This window comes from Ceratotherium simum, chromosome 1 (genome assembly GCF_057802395.1).
Source record: "Ceratotherium simum simum isolate JZ-2026a chromosome 1, ASM5780239v1, whole genome shotgun sequence".
In the NCBI taxonomy this organism is placed as follows: domain Eukaryota; kingdom Metazoa; phylum Chordata; class Mammalia; order Perissodactyla; family Rhinocerotidae; genus Ceratotherium; species Ceratotherium simum.
In genome coordinates, this window is record NC_141900.1 from 91,323,241 (window position 1) to 91,344,371 (window position 21,131).

Below are 21,131 nucleotides of genomic sequence, written 5' to 3' on the forward strand. Positions count from 1 at the left end.
AGAACTAAAACCTGAAAAGTGTATTATAAAAGAAAGGCTGCAGGGCTCTGTGTACTTATTTGGAGATTATATAAGACCTTTGCTTATTTTAGTAACAGGCTTCATTCCAATCACCTACCACCTAAAATACAGGTGAGGTCTGGGAGTTTATGCCTAGCAGCACTGACTACACTAACACTCAAGATATGTTATACCTATCTGGGACTAGAGGAGGCTACAGTTAGGTTAATTAGTGAATGTTAACAGTTTAGAAGCAAAAAGAAATATACCTGGTAGCAAGTCTTACCCTAAATGGGGGATGGGAGGATAGGGCATATATACCAGTAATCCATAACCATTATTTTTTTTTTTAGTGAGTTAGATCAGCCCTGAGCTAACATCTGTCGCCAATCTTTCTCTTTTTGCTTGAGGAAAATTGTCGCTGAGCTAAAATCTGTGCTAATCTTCCTCTATTTTGTACGTCGGACGGCGCCACAGCATGGCTGGATGAGCAGTGTACACGTCCACGCCTGGGACCTGAACCCACAAACCCCGGGCCGCCGAAGCAAAGCACGCAAACTTAACCACTACGCCACCAGGCCGGCCCCCATAATCATAAATTTTAATAAAAAGTGATATTTTTAATAGAGAAAACATAAGTGCAACAATGGTAGTAGCCCAACACCCAGTTTAAGGCCAATAAGAACCCTGCCTACTTGGTTGATGAAGTCATAATCCAAGGCCTCCTTTACCATTAACTGGATACTCAATTTATAGATGTAACAAAGGAAAAATAAACAGCTTCAGGGTGTCAGTCTTCTTGGAAATGCTAACATATAAAATGACGTTTAAAAACATCTCAGTAATATTCCAGATCACTACATTCTGCTCCGTAGACACATTATTTCGGGGTGCAAGACTGAGAACAGAGTGTAAATGCTAGTGTAGTCCTTGGGATAAGATCTCACCATGTTAGGAAACAGCGCTAGGCTACAGAAGTTGATTGCAGTCAGCTTTCCTGCATTTCCTCTTGGAGATGGTGGTGGTATTATCATCTTTAAATCCTTCTGGAGCTTTCCCTCTGTTTCATTATGCTGAAAACAACAACCTCCTTGATTGAAAAAAAAATTGGCAGGTATGCTATCATTTTACATCATGCAGGGTGTAGCGGCTCTTCAAAGATGAATCTGAGATCACACCTGTAGTGAGGGTATAGTGCACTACATTAAGATGTTTTTTATCCTGTAATATTAGAGATGTCACAGGTCTGGTGGTCATGCATGTTGGTCCTTAAGATGCTCTTTGGCACTGCAGAAAAATCCTGGCTAACTTTACTTCCACTTGTTTTACTCTTTATTTTAGTTCTGACATTGGCAATTATTTTAAGTCTGTATTAGGAGAACCGGCAAAGTTAGATTTTCCCCCTCCTAAAGTTACTCCAAGATCACTGGGCCACATTTAACACAGGCTGTTTTGACAACTTACAGGATCTGTGATAACAGTTGCCAGTAGATGAACATTTTAAAAGCCTTCAATTCACTATTTGCACTGATATTCACAGTTGAAAACCGCTGACTTGTGAGAACTATTATAATAATCAAACCGCTTGCAAGAACTACTACAATAAACAAACTGTAAGACACAACTAAGTTTAGAGAAGAGAAATATTTTGAATCTTGAAGTTTTTTTCTCCTTGAGTTATATGTGTGAAAGGAAATTCAGATGATGAGGGCCAAGAGAACTTTAGATTGTTGTTAGAACGTGATTATGGGCAAATCGCAATCCTTCTGAGCCTTGTTTATTATTATTTAGTCTTTAAAAGGAGGATTGTTCAAGACTGTTATATAGTTCATAGCTCTGAAATTTCATGATTCTAATACAAAACTTTTTTTCTTATTATCCTATCCTTAAGTTTTCCCAAAGAGTGTAACATGGGATGGGTACGCATGCTTAGTAGTGGGAGTCAAACTTGATAAGAAAAAGCTATGAAAATATTTGCTCAGATAAAACATTACCAGGGGTGAGGTGGGCACCAGTATTGTAACCTCGCTGCATTTAAATAGGGTCTTTATTTCTTTTAAAAAAATATTTAGAGAAAGATGGAATATAAATACAGCATTTAGCCTGAACATATGAATTAATAGCAGCACAACAGAAATACATGAAAAGTCAGAGAGATGACGTGAGACTTTTTCCTCTGCAACATTCATTAAGCAGAGAATTTAAATGAAAATTTCTATATATAAACCAACACACACGCACACACACACATTCAACATCACACCCATACAGAGAGCCGGGCTTATAGTTTACCTTTGCTAAGCGAACCTTTTCTTACCTAAAGCTGATCAAATGTCATGAAGACAGAAAGACTATCAGTGCCATTTCAAAACTATTCAGATAGTTATCTCAAACAATTTTACTTACTCAGGAAAACAAGCATCCTAAGGGTCTCTTGGCTACAGTGCTTTCCCCCATCCCCTCTTTGGAGGGCAGGGAATAAGTTGCTTGACCCACAAGCACAAGTCGTACTGCTATGAAGAAGTATGGAATATTTTAAGATTTAACATTTGCTTTTCAGTTTTACTGGCTAAAACACTGAGTCTAGATGCACACAGCATCTAGCCTTAGACCACACAGCCCCAAGAAGGAACAGGCCAAAATCCTCACAAGCTGGAGTGGGTTATTTATTCTGCTATTCTACCACTGAGGGAATTAAAGAACAGTACTGAGCCACTGAACTGTACACTTTAAAGTAGTTAATTGTATGTTACGTGAATTTCGCCGCAACTTTTTAAAAAAGGTGCTGGGTGCTTTAAAGGCCTTATAAATTATACAGAGGGGGGAAAAATGCTTTTGGGGGGTTGCTTTGTAACAGAGCAGAATAGTGGGTCTGAGAACCAAACAAGAGCTGGAACAACAAAACTGTTCCAAGCACGGTATGTTCCAAGGTCAGAGTGGAGTTTCCAGGAGCCTTTAGAATAACCATAACATGTGAAGTGGGCTAAGAACAACGTCAAATCAACAGCTGCCTTAGGAAGTGTGGTCTGAAGAAATGTGGAGAAAATGGATTGGTTCTCAAGGACAACCATTTCCAGCTGTTTCATGGAACTTTCAGGTACTTCACTCCAATTCTCAAGTAGCTTAGATTGCTTATGCTTGCCTTCAGTTCTAGGTAACTAAGAGGTGTAAACCAGATTTTTGTATGACTCAAACCCAAGGTAGACTCTATAAAACACCATGGAACAGAGTAGATTCTCCTTAAGTAATCTTGAACTCTCGAGAGTGATTCTCTGGAAAAGCCTCCTGATTAAAGAAGCTGAAGGCTGGTACTAATCTACCAAGAGTAGATTAGTTCAATAACTTCCAGGTTTGTATCTATTCACACAACACATGCTCTTTTGGGAAAAATTGTCAAAATATTTTTATAATTTGTTATGATAAAATTCTTCAGTTTTCTCTACTCTTCACCAATCTACTGCTTTTAATTCCAATCTGTTACACAAATAAAGCAGAATGACCTAGTCTAAGTAAGAAGAGATACTTTCCCTAAGTAGGTGGAAAGCTGATTCTTTTCAGTTTGTATGCGAGCTTGGGAGAAACTAGCTCATACCTGTAACATGGGCTCTTCAACTACCAGACTCACCATATGCCATACCTGCTCGCTCTGTCTAAATCTTTCACATCATAAGTAACATGTCTACCCATCTCTCACACTCACTGGGCTTACTTACACCTGTCCAATCTCATCTCTGACTTTTCCTAGGCCTTCTCCTTCATTCTGCTTCCGCGTCCACCTACTGTGCTTTGAGGAAGGACTGTTTATTCCATTCTGGGAAGTTTTCCTTTGGATCATCTTCAACTTACAGGATTCCCCAGGCAATACCATGCTTTCCACAATTCTCTGTCATACAGTCTGCCTCCATACTCTCAAGAAAGGACTGGAGGGAAAGTGGGTAGAAAAGAGACCATAATGGTTATGAAAGCTAGCCTTCTTTCCAACCTCCAGCCCTAATGTTAGACATCTACCTACCATCCTTTCTCTGGTTCTGAATCATCATTCAGCACTGAGTGGTCATCACACTGACCACAGTCTCCTAATTGTCATTCTCTTACAACACTATACCTATTCTTTCTCCTCATCAAAATATAAAATCACTGAACTCCCTTCAACACATTCATACCACTGGGTCTTTTCCTGCCTCAGTGAACTCTTCTTTGACCACAAAATTCAGTATTTCAATGTTGTCTTCTTGAATAGCTTTGTGTCCTTTTCTTTGTCACCTTCTAAACAACTCTCAATATTGGCTCTGTCCACTCCCGACGCTTTGTGCTGAACCAGAGAAACATACAAAACCATACATATTTGGACTCTAAAATTTTTTAATTTGATCCTTATCTTTACTTGGCAATTCTTTTTTTGTGTGTGTGTGTGAGGAAGATCAGCCCTGAGCTAACATCCGTGCTAATCCTCCTCTTTTTGCCGAGGAATACCGGCTCTGAGCTAACATCTATTGCCAATTCTCCTCCTTTTTTTTTATTCCCCCAAAGCCCCAGTAGATAGTTGTATGTCGTAGTTGCACATCCTTCTAGTTGCTGTATGTGGGACGCGGCCTCAGCGTGGCCGGAGAAGCGGTGCGTCGGTGCGCGCCCAAGATCCGAACCCGGGCCACCAGCAGCGGAGCACGCGCACTTAACCGCTAAGCCACGGGGCCGGCCCCTACGTGGCAATTCTTTAATTTCTTTCTGATCTACTTCTAGGTTTATTCTCACAGATTTATTTAATCTCCTTTCTTTACAGGCTCCCAAATCCACTCTTTCACCACCATTCTCACACAATACACATTCAATAAATATCGATATGAGCCCCTTCATCTATTCTCATTTTCCTCTACTCTCACATTCTCTCTCCAAGATTTTCTGATTGTTCTAACAAACAACAGAGGAAGACATTCCCCATCTCTTTAAAGCTAAACCCACAACCTAACCTCATCTCAGGAGCTAATCTCCTCCCAGCACCTACAGAAATCGGTTATTCTACAGGATTAGCCTATCTTCTCTTCAGCATCGTCCATGTCTTCCTCTCAATTCGTTCCATAGGTTCCACCTTGAAATATTTAGGTATCTCCCTTAACTTAACGCAATGATCTACCTAAGATCTACCGCCCATCTAGTTAGCATCTTGTTTTCTTCGTCCCCTTTGTCACCAAAGGTCTTAAGTAAATAGTCAATGGCTGCTGCATCCATACTCTTGACACTTCCCCACGAATTCTAGGAATCTGGCTTCCATCTGCACCTTTTTATAAAAGTTACATTTTTAAAGGTCACCAGAGACCTAGCCAAACCCAAAGGCCTTTCTTAAATCTCATCCTTTCTGACTCCTAATTCATAATTTCATCTCCATTCCTATTATTACTGTTCTAGTCCAGGCCATCTTATTTGCACTGGTCAGCAATAACATATTGGAACTGCTTTCTAATTGGTCCTAATTTCAAGCAAACATATTACTAAATGAATCTTCTTAAAATGCTACAATCAAGTTACATCTTTACCAAAGAACCTATAGTTCTCTACCATTGACCACATCCACATCAAGACTAAACTCTTCGTCAAAGTCTTCAAGGCTTTTGCAAACTTATCTCATTTTTCTATATGACCTATACACCTCCGACGAGTCCATCTCCTTACCATCCTTCCCTGCTAACCCCTACAGACCATGCTAATCTCTGTCTATGCTTTTTTGTTCCATCTGCTCCCTTTACTGTATTTTCCCACCCCATCATCTAAATTTCAGCCATCCTTCAAAATCAAAAAGCTTGTCACTTTTTAGGAAGCCTTTCTCTGAACGAGCTCACAATAACTTCTTTCTCTAACTGCCATGTTTACTTTTTTATCAGCATAGTATCTGATTAGTTCACTAAACATTTCATGTGTGAATACTTGCAGATATTACTGCCATCTATTCAGCACAGCACAAGGAGACAACATAATAGGTATTCACTCAGATAAAAGGCTGAGAGGAGAGAGACATAGGACTAAGGGCAGAAGGACTAGCTTGACACCAGACAGTTTGATACTAGCTTGACATTGGTCATATTTTGAAGAAAAAGACATATATATCGTTTTGGGTTATCACCTCTTTAAAAAAATTTTTTTTAATTATTTTGTTTTCAGTTGTATGATATCCATTGCTTAAAGCCATTAAGCAGATTTGGGGAAACTGCACGATCAAATAAATAAAAAAATCCAAAATCTTACAACTCAACATAGGATAAAATGTCCCTTACTTTTTATGTATGCATAAACAACATGGTGGTCTTCATTTTGTAAGATTTCAATGTACCTGCAATGTGTTGCTTTCTTTTGGCTATAAGAGGAAATGTGTCTGTGGAAGTAGCCCCCTAAGGACCCGTGTCACAGCAAAAGACAGCTCTAGCAGTCTTGAAGGTGCTTGGAATATCATACAAACACGAGACATGTCAGTAAAAATGTGCGCAGATACAATGTATTAAAGTTGTTTTCTTTAAAAGAACAGATATAGAGAAAGCTCTACTTAATTCCCAGGACCCTAAGTAAAGAGTAAGAGATATGAGCATATTATACACGTGACTGAGAAATACTTAAATAAGAATAACGAAGGTGTGTTTCCCTATTAAGATTTTCTTTGCTCACTCCAAATTAGAATATATTTAAAAATTTCAAGCATCAGTATTCAATACCCTTTGTTGCCACCGTCAGAGCGAAGAATAACGACACGAGTCTGACCTGCTATGGCTGTTCTTGTGGTTAAAACATATCAAAAGCTGACCTTATAGAAATAATGTGAAATGAAACTGTCACTACACTGTTATCCTTGATGATATAGGGTCGGTACTTTATTCGACCTTATATCCCTCAAGACCTAGCTCAGGTCACTACACACAACAGGCTCTCAAATATTTAATTAATGCTTGCTGAAATAAGGGGAGAGTATGCAAAGGCATCACCTGGAAAAACAAAATGCAACAGTAGAGTGAAAAGGAAAGTATTAATCAGAAAATGTTTTCAAATGGAATCTGTAAAAAAATAAAGCAGCACTTGACATTCATCATATGAATAATCATTCAGTCTAGGTCTCTGTTTCCTAATAAAAGCAATAAAAGCATTTCAAGGCAGCAGTTCTTAACTTTTTTTTCTTAGGGGGAGTCACCAAACCCTTTACAAACCTAATAACTATGGATCTTCTCCCCAGGAAAAATGGACAGATGTACAGACACAAACTCTTAACTCTGCAAGTACGTCCAAAGAGTTTAAGACTCCAGGTTAAAAATTCCTGATTTAAGGAACAGACTAGTCACTTTTTAAAGGTTAAGGATGTAAAAGCATGTAAAGTTTCCCTTGTGCATGATAGACCAAGCATGCAGGAATTTATCAAAAACTAAATTCAAACTTTTTAGAATTTCTCATTCTTTACTATCATTTGGTTTGATCAATTTACTGGCTATGTGAAATGGTACTTTCTTTTATGTGTTGTGTAATTTCTTCTGTGCTTCAGTATAATTAATTTTGACTATGATTTTAAGACTTGACTTTTTTAAAAAAGCATACTGTTTGAAATATTAAGTAAGCAAAACGATGAGGCTTATTATCCTTAGGCTTAAATATCTTGGAATTATAAAGTTAGTTAAAGGATGATCTTTAGCTATTCTATGTGAAAATATATAAGTTGAAGCCTAATTGCCCAAGAAGCATTTTCCTGATGTATGGTGTGCATGGAAGGTGCAGGTCGGCGGGGAGAAGCAGACAGGGAGACAGTTCTGGGCTCTAGCAAGTCTGGACAAACTATCTTGACAGGTTTTTGGCACTGGCTAAAAATGAGGAAGGAAAGAAAAAGCTATTACAGGAAAGAAACCTTATTTAACAGGTGTATCTCTCAACGCAGATAGGTAAGTAAATGGGAGCTAACCACCTCTTATGTCTTTGTAAGAAGATCCAGGGAATGCAAGGTTTGCATTGAAGGCTGGAGAAAGCCATGCGCTCATAAGCTTCATTACAAGGAGCTCGAGTTTGTTAACAAAACCCAGGAGCCATAACACCCCAGGAGACATTAAGTGGATGTCTTGACCTCTTATAGCAAAAACCATAATTAACCCATGATAAAGAGCTTCTGTCTAATAAGTCTACAACATTTTATTTGTCTTTTCTAAATTTATTTTAACTCTGTCTTAAAGCCACTTCTAAATAGAAATTAGAGATTGTCATTTATGCAGAATTTCACAAAAATAATTTAAATGGCTAGATAATTAGCTGTTTCTACACCCTCACTTAAACAAATCTAAGGATATCTAAGAATAGATTTTAGTTTATCCCCCTATACCTCAGGACAAAGCCATTTAATTTGTTGCATTATATCCAATACAAAGTAATCAGACTTTATGTAGAGAGGTAACCCTGGAAACTCCAACTCTAACATGATATTAAGTATCATCCCCTAATACGGTGTTTTACTATTATTACTATTTTAAATCTCTAGGATTCCTTTTTTGGTCATCATATTACCCTTTCGATATTTTTAACAAATTAAGGCAAATCTTTTATCACAACTGTGTTTTGAAAATCAAGAGGAGCTCTGACTTTCCCCTTTTCTTCCCAGATGCTTAATTTAGGCAGAACATGGTCATGTTTTCTGAATCAGCTTTTGTCCACTGCATAGACTGAACATAGTTTATTTTCTTTCATTTTCAGTTATAAAACTATTTCAAGAAATTGTGTATTATCCAAAAACATCACTGCACATTATCTCCTAATAAAGTACTCTACTATTTCCTGAGATTAACTAAAATTAGCTCTGACAACTTACGTGGCCTAATTTTAGAAGATCCCCAATCTCTCCTCTTCTACCTTAGTCTCATTCTGGTCAGGTACTTTTAATATTGTTTTATTATCACGTTTCAATTATTAAACAATGAAATTTCCAAACAGATATCCCACAGAACTTCCGTTTGTTGACTAAAAATGTTACACCACTATGGTTGTTTCTCACACACAATGTTTACCCCATATTCAAGTTTCTGACAAATCAACTATACGCTGAAATTACCTTTCTGAGGCATTTCCTGATATACTAGGCAATGCACTGGAAAAGAGATTATATTGCATTTAGTCTGTAATAATTATCTTTTAACTGTCCCTATATAATTAACAACCATTTAAAAGAAAGTGCAAATGTGCAAATGAGAGAGAACAAAAACAGTTTCTAGACATGTAATGCATAATATAGAACATAAATGCACACAACTAAAAACAGTTGCTGACAACATCCTTCTGAGCATTAAATGACACCACCAATTTTGTTTTATATGTATTCTTTCTTCTCAAGTATTCAAAGAATGCAATAGACATTATCTTCTTAATTTTCAAAGTTTTCATGAGTATATTAGGATATTACCATTTTTTTTCACATATCAGAAAACAAGGAACTACCATTACCTTTGTATATTTTCAATAATAGAACCAAAATAAGAACACTTCTAGCTAATCTCCTCTGGGATCTTAATTAGTACTACAAGTTTATTTGTGTGAGTTAAAATAGTATCACTCATGAGAAACAATGCCAAAATTATTATGCTAATAACTTGTGTTAAAGGCCTAATAAAGAAATACTTTAGCAACTATGAGGTAACACACTAGTTGTAGGCATGAGGAACGTTTATATTGGCTCTTTTGGGTGTGTATACATTAAATGCAAAATCAGAAAGGAATCATGCAAAAATCCGGCTGCCCATGCAAGCACCCCAGAGTCTAATCCTCTCCTCTCAGTTCTGTTGTCAGGCCACAGTAGTGTGGAGACTTGTAGGCTGCTGTCCTTGTTGTAATGAATGGGAAGAGGCTGACAGTGGCATGGTCGAAACCTTCACCTCTTCTTCCCCTGTGGAAAAGTCAGTCATGGTCTAGTTACGGGTGACTAGATTTGTTAACAGTCCCTTTAAAAATGTTTGCAATATTTGGAATACTGATACATATATAAAACACATGCTTAATGGTTGGAATCTGGGTGTGAAACAAGACATGAAATTTAAAATATAAACTTATCAAGTACCCAGAAAGTAGTTACACTCTAAACACACCCTTAATTTTAATTCTATGGCAGGTATAAAAACAAATATAAAAGATTTAGGATTATAAATATACAGAAAGAAAAGAAAAGAGACCAGGAAAGCCACTCTTTTCCAAGGCAATTGGATCCCTTATAAATCCTCATACTCCTAATAGTAAGTAGTATTTTGTAAAAAAATTGTCTACATTCACAGAAGTAAAAATATGACTTTTAAAAGGGAAAATGACAAATCCATGTTTTAAAAGCAGAAATTATGTTTAGAAAAAAGAAATAAAAAGACATAAATATTAATTTAGCAAATTATCATGTAATGTGAAAACTCAATACTTTTGAAGTAACTGAAAAATAGTGAAATGCTAACAATACAATGATACAATTGACTGAAAGTGAGGTGACTACTTCTAGGTCAGAGAACTATACACAAAATGAGATCAGTTCTCCTAATTATAACTTATAATTATTTGACTACAAGTGACCTGTTTCACACATGACTCAAGATTCAGTCAAGTCTGTTAAAATAGCTAACTCAGAAACAAAGAGAATTTAAAGAAAAATGCCCTTTCATAAGTAAAATTTGAATAAAACCATGAAAAAAAATCCAATGCTAAACAGTTTCAAATATTTTTCTAAGTATATCTTGAAACAACAATGCTTACAGACTTAGACTTACTATTATTTGTTTTCCAAATAATTGTTAGCATCATGGAATAAAAACATCTTGGCAGAGAGTTCTTTGAAAAACAAATCTGCAAAGTTACATTTGGAAAGATAGCTTAACTGTCGACCTGAACAAAAAGACTTGCAGTCTTTAGAACAGGTTATTTCATACTTTTCCGGTAAATTGGCAAAGATTCTATAAACCCGAGGTACATAGCAATGAGGGTGTATAAAGGAAATTTTAGACTGGAGTTCTTGGTGAGAACATGGTACTAATGAGGACTAAGCTAGAGATTAATTTTCACCAAGTCAATAAACTTCTAGTAAGTATAGGCCACATCCCTGAGCTGGGCCAGTTGTCTCATAAAAAGATATTGTGAATAAAAGGGACCTGCAAGTGTTGTGAGAGAAAAAAAACAAGTACTATGGGAAGAACGCCAAGTTCCAGTACATGCCGGTGATCTTCATTCATGGCGGAGAGCACCAACGTTGTAGTGGAAAACCATTTCAGTTACTGAATTAGGGATCTGCATTCTTATCCTAATTACTACTAATTGAATGTGTGACCTTTAACCTTTCTGGAACACAGCTTTGCCATTCCTAAAATGACAGAGTTGGACAAGATAAGTCACTTTTTAGGACAAGAAAAGTCACTTTTAAAACAAAAACACACTGTTCCAATAATAAAAAAGATCTGAATAGACTGCCTACTAATCGAAGTTTTCCCCAAAAAATATTTATTTCAAAAACTCCTTCTAAACTTAGCAAACCACACGTGCAGCCAAGAAAGTGCTGCTAAAAAGACTTCACCTAATTAAGGAAATAAATTTTAAATACAAAAATGTTTTCAATTAGGTAAAAGAAATGGTAGCCGTATTTCTGTCAAACCTCTGGCAACTGTTCTTCCCATGATAGGTTTCAGATATATCAATTTTTAATAATTAACTAAAACATTTCAAAACTAAAAATTTAAATACAAATATATAATCAATGTTGACGTGGTATCTGTGTGATATGTAGGTGACTGACACCTCTGAGTATCTGCTCCTAAAGGTCAGGACCCTGTCTTGCTCTACATGTCTAAATCTACATGACTCTTCCAGTGTTGAATACTGTCTAAGCGTATCTTCAAGTGGCAGGTCTACCTGAAACAGTAAGGACTCCCCATTATGAGGCACTTAATGAACAGCTGCCCTGTGTAAGTTGCCATGATAATCACTGGAGGCTACAAAGTGAACCTATTTCAACAGTTCAACTCAAGAACAACTGCGTTACCACTAGGGGTGGGGAAGGCGGCTATCGCCTAGGTAGTAAATTTCTTCAAATGAGACACCGTTAAGATGTAAGTTTTCCAGAATTTCACTTTTTGTCATTTCTAACTGTCACTAAAAATCTTAAGTCATCTGGTTACAATTATACAATTATTCTGTTTTGGGGTTTAACCTATTCAGCTTTCGGAAGTATCTGCCAAATACTTACAGGCCATAAGAGGATTCTGTGTAACTCTTGACAGCAATTTTAAGTATCTTGGTACGTTAAAACTAATATTTCTCTAGTCATCAGAACCTTAAAAATAATAAGCTTAATCATAAGTCACCATTTAAATACCAAGCAAGTATGCATAGGTGAGAACTGAAAATGTGAAATAAACTCTCCCCATCTCCCACAAAATACGATTCAGAACCTACAGTTGGTGACTTCATTCTTAGAATTTCTGAGAAAAAATATTTAATGCACTACGGTTGAATATATGTTAAAGAAAAAGAAAAACCCACAAAGATAGGATCATAATTTAATGCCACATTTTTTTTCATTAAGTATCCACTTTAGATGAAGATTTCAAATGACTAACGTGAGGACACTACCCTCACAAATCAGTGATTACTCATTACCCACTGTGGCATTTCCAGAATATCTACTGGCTTGAAATATTTGGGTTAAAACTGCTCTTTTTGTGCTAATGGACAATATGATAACTATGAAATTGTAAGAACAGATAGTTTATCAAAGATGGTCAAGTATAAGCCAAAAGTACACAATGAAGACAGCTAAGAACTAGAGTTCCACAAAGGCATCCTCCTTCCTATCAGATCAGTCCCCACTGTTTTGCCTCGCTGTCAGAGCTCCCCATCTTCTCATCCATTCTATCCAGACAATACATGAAGCACCTCCTGTCATAGAAGGCAGTACTATTGCTTCTTAATGTGATGACATACTAATCTCTGCCTCTATGCCTTTAGTCAGGAGTTTCCATCAACATAAAGGTCTTTCTCTTTCCCTCCTGCTAACTCAAATCCAAGACACCACACTACAGATCAATCCCTACTTCTTCAGTGAAGCCTCCCAAATAATGCAGCCTCCATTGATGTCTCTCAGATTCCAATATTATATAGTTACCATTTTCATACATAATCTGATTTTATCTCTTCAACTACACTGTGAAGTGCCTGAAAGTAGTATCCATATTTTATACTTCTTTTGTATTACCCACATGGCCTAGTTCATCGTTGGGCAAATAGGAACCCAAATATTCACTGTAGTTGGCTTTACATTTTATTTTTAAATGTTTAAAATATTTAGGGGAACTTAACTTTAACTTTTAATTTTATCAACAGCTTTGAGATACACTACTAGTAATTAAATGCCACATTTCTAAATGATTAAAACAAAACAAAATTACACTCTAATATACTTTCTTGATTAGAAGAAAAAAAGGAGTACCAGGAACTGAACACTTCATGTTTCCTAAGTGAATATCACATAGAAAGAGAGGATTGAAAAACGTCACTCTGGATTACCTACTAGCTACCGTAATCAAATGAAGAAATATGAGTCCCACCAATGTGCAAACCACTACATTAGGTGCTATCATGCTTATGAAAATTAACTTCACTGTACCAGCTGCTCACTTCACTGTACCAACAGCCACAAACCATACTCTCCTAACCCACCTACTTGTCTTGAAAACGAAATCTTGTTGGTCACGAAGGGAAGAGAGCCAAAGAATTTTGATGAATCTCTGTAAATTCATCTATCTACCTTGCTAAAAACAGGTGAACAAATGCCTTGCTGGTAATAGTACATCATTACAATAGTGCCGTGCCACGCCATATCTTAAAGGCCACGACAAAGGATAAAAGTAAATGTTATGAACTATGCTATGTAGTGAGGAACTACTCTATTCTACTTATGAGAATCAGGATAGGAATAAACTCTCTTTTTTACCAATCATCTCTAGAGCCCAAATTAAAAGAAAAAAATATTACACAGAATGAGCCCTTTATATATTAAGTCACTAGATCTAAAAGATGTTATATTGGACCTTAAAACCCAAAAGTTCTGAAACCTTCAAGGGTAGCAGTACAAAACCAGAAGTATTTTAGCATCACTTAGAGAAACCTAACATGGTCCCCGGAAACAAAAACATAACAGACCAAAAGGGAAAATGTCTCTCCTTGAACAATTTTTCACAGAAAGTATACTTATGCACATAGGTCTGTGAAACACTAATAATCAGAGTTCTTCAGTACTTTAGTAACACACAGAATAGTTTTCATGTGTGTGTGTACATGTGTGTATCAGTCAAAATAAGTAATCGCCACGAGTAGTTAGAGAGTGGCTTTATCTCTCATGCTTTCACTAATTACCATCTTTAAAAAAATTTTTTGAACTAGTTTACTTTTAAAATGTATAATCAGAATTTTTACCATGGTGTCAGACTTTATACCACTATAATTTCAGAGCCCATTTTTTTTTCTTTTTGCATTTACATGCCATATGCAAGTTTAGTAACTATCCTATAAAGTGAAATGCTTCCAAGCACTAACTAGGTATAATACTCCACCATACTCATAAAGCTCAATATTACAAGGCATCCATCCAATTAAAAATTTTTTGATTATGGTAAGAATTTTAATTATTTTCCCCATAGAAATTTCCAAGACTAGTGATAAGTACTCTCTGTTATTCAGTTGCCCCTCCCTACCCACCCAACAAACTCAAGACATGAGTTATTTACAAATTCTCAAAGGCTATAAGTGAACCTACCTGCTATAGGAATCCCTCCCAGACCTGTGTTGTGCTGTGGTGGGAGATTCAAGTCCAAGAAATTACTATTTGAGGTGGGGTTTGCTGTGTGGTTCAAGTGCATGATGCTATTGCGTGGAAAGGCCATCCAAGGATAGCGGGCTGCCTGGCCTGGAAAATTGAATGAATTATAAACCGCTCGGTGCTGCTGAAACTGAGGGAACCTCTGTGGCAAGACTGAAAAGGTACTATTGAGAGAGTTGGCGTTTGTAGGTGCAGCAGGATGCAGGAATCCAGAGCCTGGACCTTTGGCGGTTGTAGTGTGTGAAGAGGAGTTCTGAAGAGATGTGGGCGAAAGGGAAGGCTGGTCTTGGACTGATAGCTCCTTTTCAATCAGGTCTGCTAAGGCTTTTCGAGTGACATCAAAGGGATCAAAACCCAAGTCATCCTCTGGTTGTTTAGAAGAACCAAAGCCAAATGCTGCTTGCCAGTCTGTAGAGGATGATACTGGGATTGTTTCTGTTGGGAAGAAAACTCGTGATGAATTTAAAATACATAAGGTCATTTTCATACTTAATGAGTATCCATAATAGCTTAAGTTAAACATGTCACATGACAAGATAAAGTCACATATATGCAAAATCTGTATGATTTCTTAGCACATTATCAATCAAATTACAAAAGGCCTTGTATACTTTTAGCAATGATTTCATTCTTAAGCTACTAACTTCAAAAACTGAATGATAAAAACTGATTTTAATCACTAATCAAAGACAACAAAGTACTTGCTACTCAAATTATACCCTCAACCATTCATAATCAAAACCCAGAATAAATCATTCAAATGAAATTGGGGCCGGCCCTGTGGCGCAGTGATTAAGTTAGCACGCTCTGCTTCAGAGGCCGGGGTTCACAAAAAAAAAAAAGGAAATGGCTCGAAACTGCCAAAATACAAGTTTTAATATTAACTAACATACTTCTTTGTCAGCTGGGGAAAAAAAATCTTAAATATAAGTATACAAACACGAATCTGATTAAAAATGCAAGACCTTAATAATTCCTAGAGAAATAAGCGTTTTATTTTCAGGGAAATGATCTAATCCTTGTTTCCTGGAGAAATCTGTCTGTTAACATAGTAAGTTCTAGGTCATACAACAGTTTAGGTAACCATCCAATTCCATGCAGTTGAAATGCTTACGTTTTTATGAAAAAGCAGGTGGGAAAAAAAGGGTAAAAACATACGCACCGAGGGTCTCAGGTTAGGCTGAGCATAACTACCAACACTCGGCAGTACTGTTACATACCTGATGTGAAGAGGCTCTGTGGCTCTGGTGCTGTAGGCCAGTCACTGGATGTCTGTGGGGAGCTGGGGAAAGGAGGAAGCCCACTTGGGATAGGGTTGGGATGGCGAAAGTTGTCTGAGAATAACGACTGTGACTCAGTTACTGCCCCTTCAAAAGGAGACCGTGCACTGTGGTTGGATGAACTGATAGGGATGACTGGATTAGATTTGGATAAACCAGGTGGTGGTGAAGGTGTATCACTGTTAGATATCTGAACAAAACAGGAAAAGAAAAGAAAGATCAATACAAGTGGATACATTTTAATAAGCCACCATTAGAAAGGCTTGCAACTAAAGGTATCAGAACAGCTGTTTTCAAAGTGGAGTACTTGAGGACGTTTTTATGAGCATGAATTTTCAGAAAATCCATCAGCTTACATATGTACTCTTTTCTAAAACTGACTCTCCTGAAAAGACTAAGCCAATGTCCTCTCCTTTTACAACCTAACTTCTCTCACTTTACAAAGAAAAGAATATTTCTTATTCTCTGGGATATAACTATAGTATTTTGCCCAAGAGTGAAAACTTTCTGGGAGCCAAACAAAAATGTATTAGAAATATTCAGATCGGTGATGAGAGTGACTGACTCTAATGACTAGATTATTTTGCAAATTGGGTGATTCCCAATATTTTAGTTTTGAACAAAATGGAAGGAAGATCTAATCAAATTATTTCCAAACATATCGTTAAAAATAATTTTATGGTAAATCATTATATGATTCTTAGGTATTTAATTTAGGAGTTTAAAGATTTGAGTGTACGGATGTAATACTCCTTCTTCCATCTACTTATTTATATAAACAAGACATCTCAGCACCTACATTTAGAAAAAGGAAAAATATAACTAGAACTGCTGCTGAAACTTGCCTTCTTTTACCAACAGGTAATATTCATCTAGGGATACTTGAAAACTAATTCTAAAATGGCCGTATCTAACTAATTAAGAGATGAATTTCCAATATAAGTTTAGTGTTTACGTTTAATGATTAATTTTTATCAAAATCTATATTATATACGTTGCTTTGATCAAATCAAAACTACAAATAAAAATTCAAAAGAAGGAAATTGGGCATTTAAAGCCTTGTCAGCAAAAATACTTTCGGTTTTGCTTCGAAATTTATATGTCTATTTCCACTTGAGAGAAGTATATGCCTGTCAAGCATAACCTATATTGCATTAAGATAAAATTCTGTAATGGCAGTGGAACTAGAAAAATGAGTTCAAGGAGAAAAAGGAATAATGTAAATTTCCTGAATATTAAAGGAGAGTTTGTGTATTTCTTTTTTAATGGATGATGGATTAACAAAACATTCTGATATTTATATTTCTTAGATACTTATTAAAAGCAACGTAGCATTTTTACTTAAAAGTACCAATATTAGTAATATGCTGAAAATTACACCCACTGCAACTATTGTTAACTTACTATGAAAAAAAATTTAATATTTACCTAAAATATACAAGAGGATAAACAGATTTTTCAAATTCTTTTATGAAATTTGTGAGCAAAAAGATTGGAAAAGGACTGTATTTTAGATCTCTAAGCTTCTCACAAACACTGTAGGAAACTGGTCATTCTTTATGGAAGAGATTAGAACTACACTTTTTTTGCCAATGTAAGAAGATGTACAGAAACTGAAGCAGTGCAAAGCTGGCAGCTAGACAAGAGGATACAAAGCATGTTCTAAAAATCAAGACCTCACTCAGTATCATTTAGATGCAACTTTGAAATTAACTATTTGGTTTATCATTTGGGGGAAAGGGGAAAACTGCTGAGGCAAGTGCACTGAGAGACATGGAAAATTAAAGCTGACAGCAAGGGACAGGGGAGCACATGGCGGAGAAACAACGCTTAAAATCAAGAACCCAGAAGTCATGTTCATCTGGGACCACTTGGTAGAGGGTCAAAAAGACCAATAATACCAGCAAACTCTCAGGACACTGATGTACTAGCACACAAAATAATAATATATGGTCATCATTGTAATTCTGAGTCATCAAGAAAGGGTTAAATTATGCTCTATATATCCTGTGGAGGAAAAGAAGGCTAAGTGTAATACAATTAACAAAGATGTTCATTAAAATTGTCTTTAAATTGTTTCAGTAAAGTATTTTTCACTATCTAGAGTATTCTGTTGCATACAATACCTTGTTTTCAGGGGATGGCATATAAATGAAGTGATAGAGTATTAAAATCTTACCTGCTGGGAATTATCGCCATTCCCTATACTGAGAGAATCTGAAGGTTTGTCAATGGGGCTGAAAAAGAAAACAAATCGAATAAAATCAGAGTAAAGTCATTCTCCCACAATAAAAACAAACTCCCCCAAAATAAGAAAAATAGACATTTTATCATCTTAATATTTATTGAAGCACTCTGATATAAGACCTTAGGTGAGACAATGAGGACACAAACAAGTGTAAGATGAAATCCGTACCCTTGAGGAACTTATATTCTAGTTAGATTCTCTAAAACAATGGGTGAAGAGGGGAAGGGGGTAGGGAGGAGGGCGAAAGGGATAATTCGGCACATGTGTGTGGTGGTGGGTTGTAATTAGTATTTGGATGGTGAATATGATGTAATCTATGCAGAAATAGAAGTATAATGATGTACACCTGAAATTTATACAATGTTATAAACCAATGTTACTGCAATAAACAAAAAATTTTAAAAAAATGGTAACAAAACAAACAAACAAAAAAACAAAACAATTGGCGATATAGTAGCTGGAGAGAAAAAGGTATTACTTAAAAGATACCACTCTAATTAATAGGTCAAAAGTCGAATCCATTATTTAGTTTTGTGCATGTGATAGACATATTCCTCATTAAAATTCTTGAAATAATACCCATTTTTCTAGGTGTTGGACAGAAGGGCATAAAAGTTATTGAAATATTCTCTACAGGTTCTTAAGAGCAATAAATTTCTTTTAATACTTCAATATTCCAATGATAATCCTAGAGAAGGCAAATGCACGTGTGTACACACACACAAAACTAACAGAAAAAAACTTTTGTGGAAACTATTAATTCAACCCAAAACACTAAATCTTGACTTCTGTATGGAGAAAATGCACTACCACAGTAAAGGAACACAATTGCTAACTGCAAGTCCATTTTAACTCGTCTGACTTAAAATCTTTTTTTTTTTTTTTTTTTTTTTTAAGATTTTATTTATTCAGTTTTTCCCCCCAAAGCCCCAGCAGATAGTTGTATGTCATAGGTTCACATCCCTCCAGTTGCTGTACGTGGGACTCGGCCTCACGTTGGACGGAGAAGTGGTGCCTCGGGGCGCGCCCGGGATCCGAACCCGAGCCGCCAGCATCAGAGCGCGCGCACTTAACCGCTAAGCCACGGAGCCGGCCCTGACTTAAAATCTTTATAAGCATTTCAACACTGAGCCAGTGAACCATTTCTATACTAACTTTATTTAACCCAGCACATAAAAAAAAGTATTAGTACCCAAAAACTAATACTTATTTCTCATACAATATTATAGCCAAAAAAAATTTAAGCTTCCAAATTTCTCAAAATTATTTTATTGCCTGGAAATATATACAAAGTCACCTTACAAACAGATGACTTACTGATACCGCATTTAATTGCTCTTGAAAAATTTAACAAAATCTAGTACCGCATCTGAATAGCAAGTGTATCTTCTGCAGAAACATTGCCAGATCCTCCTGAATTTGACAAACAGGGCTGGAATGTACTTAAAGAGCATCTTTACTTATTATTCACAAAATATCAATAAATCAACTCATATTATTAAGTCAACTGAGTAATACAAATTATAAGATATAGCTCTGAGCCCACTAAGTTTAGAGATATTCGGGAAATAAGACAGGTGCACAGCAACAAATATCAGCCAATGCCAACTAGTCAATGAATTGTTTAAACAATAAATGCCATAGGTTTTTCTGAGAAACAGAAGTCACCACAAGTGGCGCAATTAGGGGACGTTTCCTAGAGGAGTTCAAATTTCAGTAGGTCCTTAAAAAGATTTACACATTAGGAGAAGGAAAAGAAGGAAAGAGCATTAAAGGAGGGTAGAGCAAGTACACTGAGAATCAAAAGGTCGCAGATAGGGTTGGGGGTAACTTAAATAATTAGTTTATAGAATGATTTTAGCAACAATGAGAGGTCAGGATAGAAAGAGATTAAGGCCAAACATCAGAGGCCAATGTAAATTTTTGAGCACAGAAATGACATAAACAAAGCAGTGTTTTAGAAAGTATAATTTGGTGGTAACATGAAGACGGACTGGAACATAATACAGATAATCTGACAAACTTGCAATATTTAAAAAAATTTTTCTTATTGTGGTAAAGTACGGTTAACATAAAATTTACCATCTTAACCATTTTTAAGTGCACAGCTGAGTCGTATTAAATACTTTCACATTGTTGTGCAACTATCACAACCATCCATCCCCATAACTCTTTCATTCTGTAAAACTGAAACTCTATACCCACTAAACGATAACTCCCAATTTTCCCCTCCCCCTAGCATCCACCATTATATTTTCTGTCTTTAAGATTTTGACTGCTCTAAGTACCTTGTATAAGTGGAATTATAGAGTATTTGTCTTTTCGTCACTGGCTTATTTCACAAGCAATAATCTCCTCAAAGTTCATCCATGAAGTAACATATTGCAGAATTTCCTTCCTTCAAAAGCTGAATAATATCACATTGTATATATACCACATTTTGCCTGTCCATTAACCCATGAACACTTGGGTTGCTTCTACGTTTTAACTATTGTGAATAATGCTGCTATAAAACATAAGTATACAAATATCTCTTTGAAATACTGCTTTCAATTCTTTTAGGTGTATACCCAGAAGTGGAAATCTTGGATCATATGGTAAGTCCATTTTTAATTTTTTGAGGAACCGCCAAACTGTTTTCCACAGCAGCTAAACCATTTTATGTTCCCACCAACGGTGCTCAGGGTTCCAATTTCTCCACATCCTTGCCAACACTTGTTGCTTAATGGATGACAGCCATCCTAAGGTGTATGAGTGGTGT

At 36.3% G+C, this 21,131-nt stretch overlaps 1 protein-coding gene and 1 long non-coding RNA gene across 12 annotated transcripts in view; one reads left to right on the forward strand and one right to left on the reverse strand.

Annotated features, from left to right (window-relative positions):
• Positions 1–21,131, reverse strand: part of CNOT4 (CCR4-NOT transcription complex subunit 4) — a 140,700-nt gene that overhangs the window by 16,093 nt on the left and 103,476 nt on the right. For 9 of the 11 annotated variants that reach the window (XM_004430729.3, XM_014787726.2, XM_004430728.3 and 6 more), the window contains 3 exons: positions 18,302–18,359; positions 16,063–16,312; positions 14,780–15,277 (listed from right to left, as the gene is read on the reverse strand). In XM_004430729.3, the coding sequence (XP_004430786.2) occupies positions 14,780–15,277; positions 16,063–16,312; positions 18,302–18,359 (806 nt within the window). Of the gene's footprint in view, positions 1–9,208; positions 9,887–14,779; positions 15,278–16,062; positions 16,313–18,301; positions 18,360–21,131 lie in introns of those variants that run through there. The other 2 variants (XM_004430730.3, XM_014787728.2) reach the window with 1 other exon arrangement.
• The window catches only part of LOC147918280 (uncharacterized), a 35,211-nt gene continuing 17,092 nt past the window's right edge, over positions 3,013–21,131 (forward strand). The window contains exons 1-2 of the long non-coding RNA XR_015552237.1: positions 3,013–3,097; positions 20,933–20,967. This is a non-coding gene — a long non-coding RNA (uncharacterized LOC147918280). The remainder of the gene's footprint in view (positions 3,098–20,932; positions 20,968–21,131) is intronic.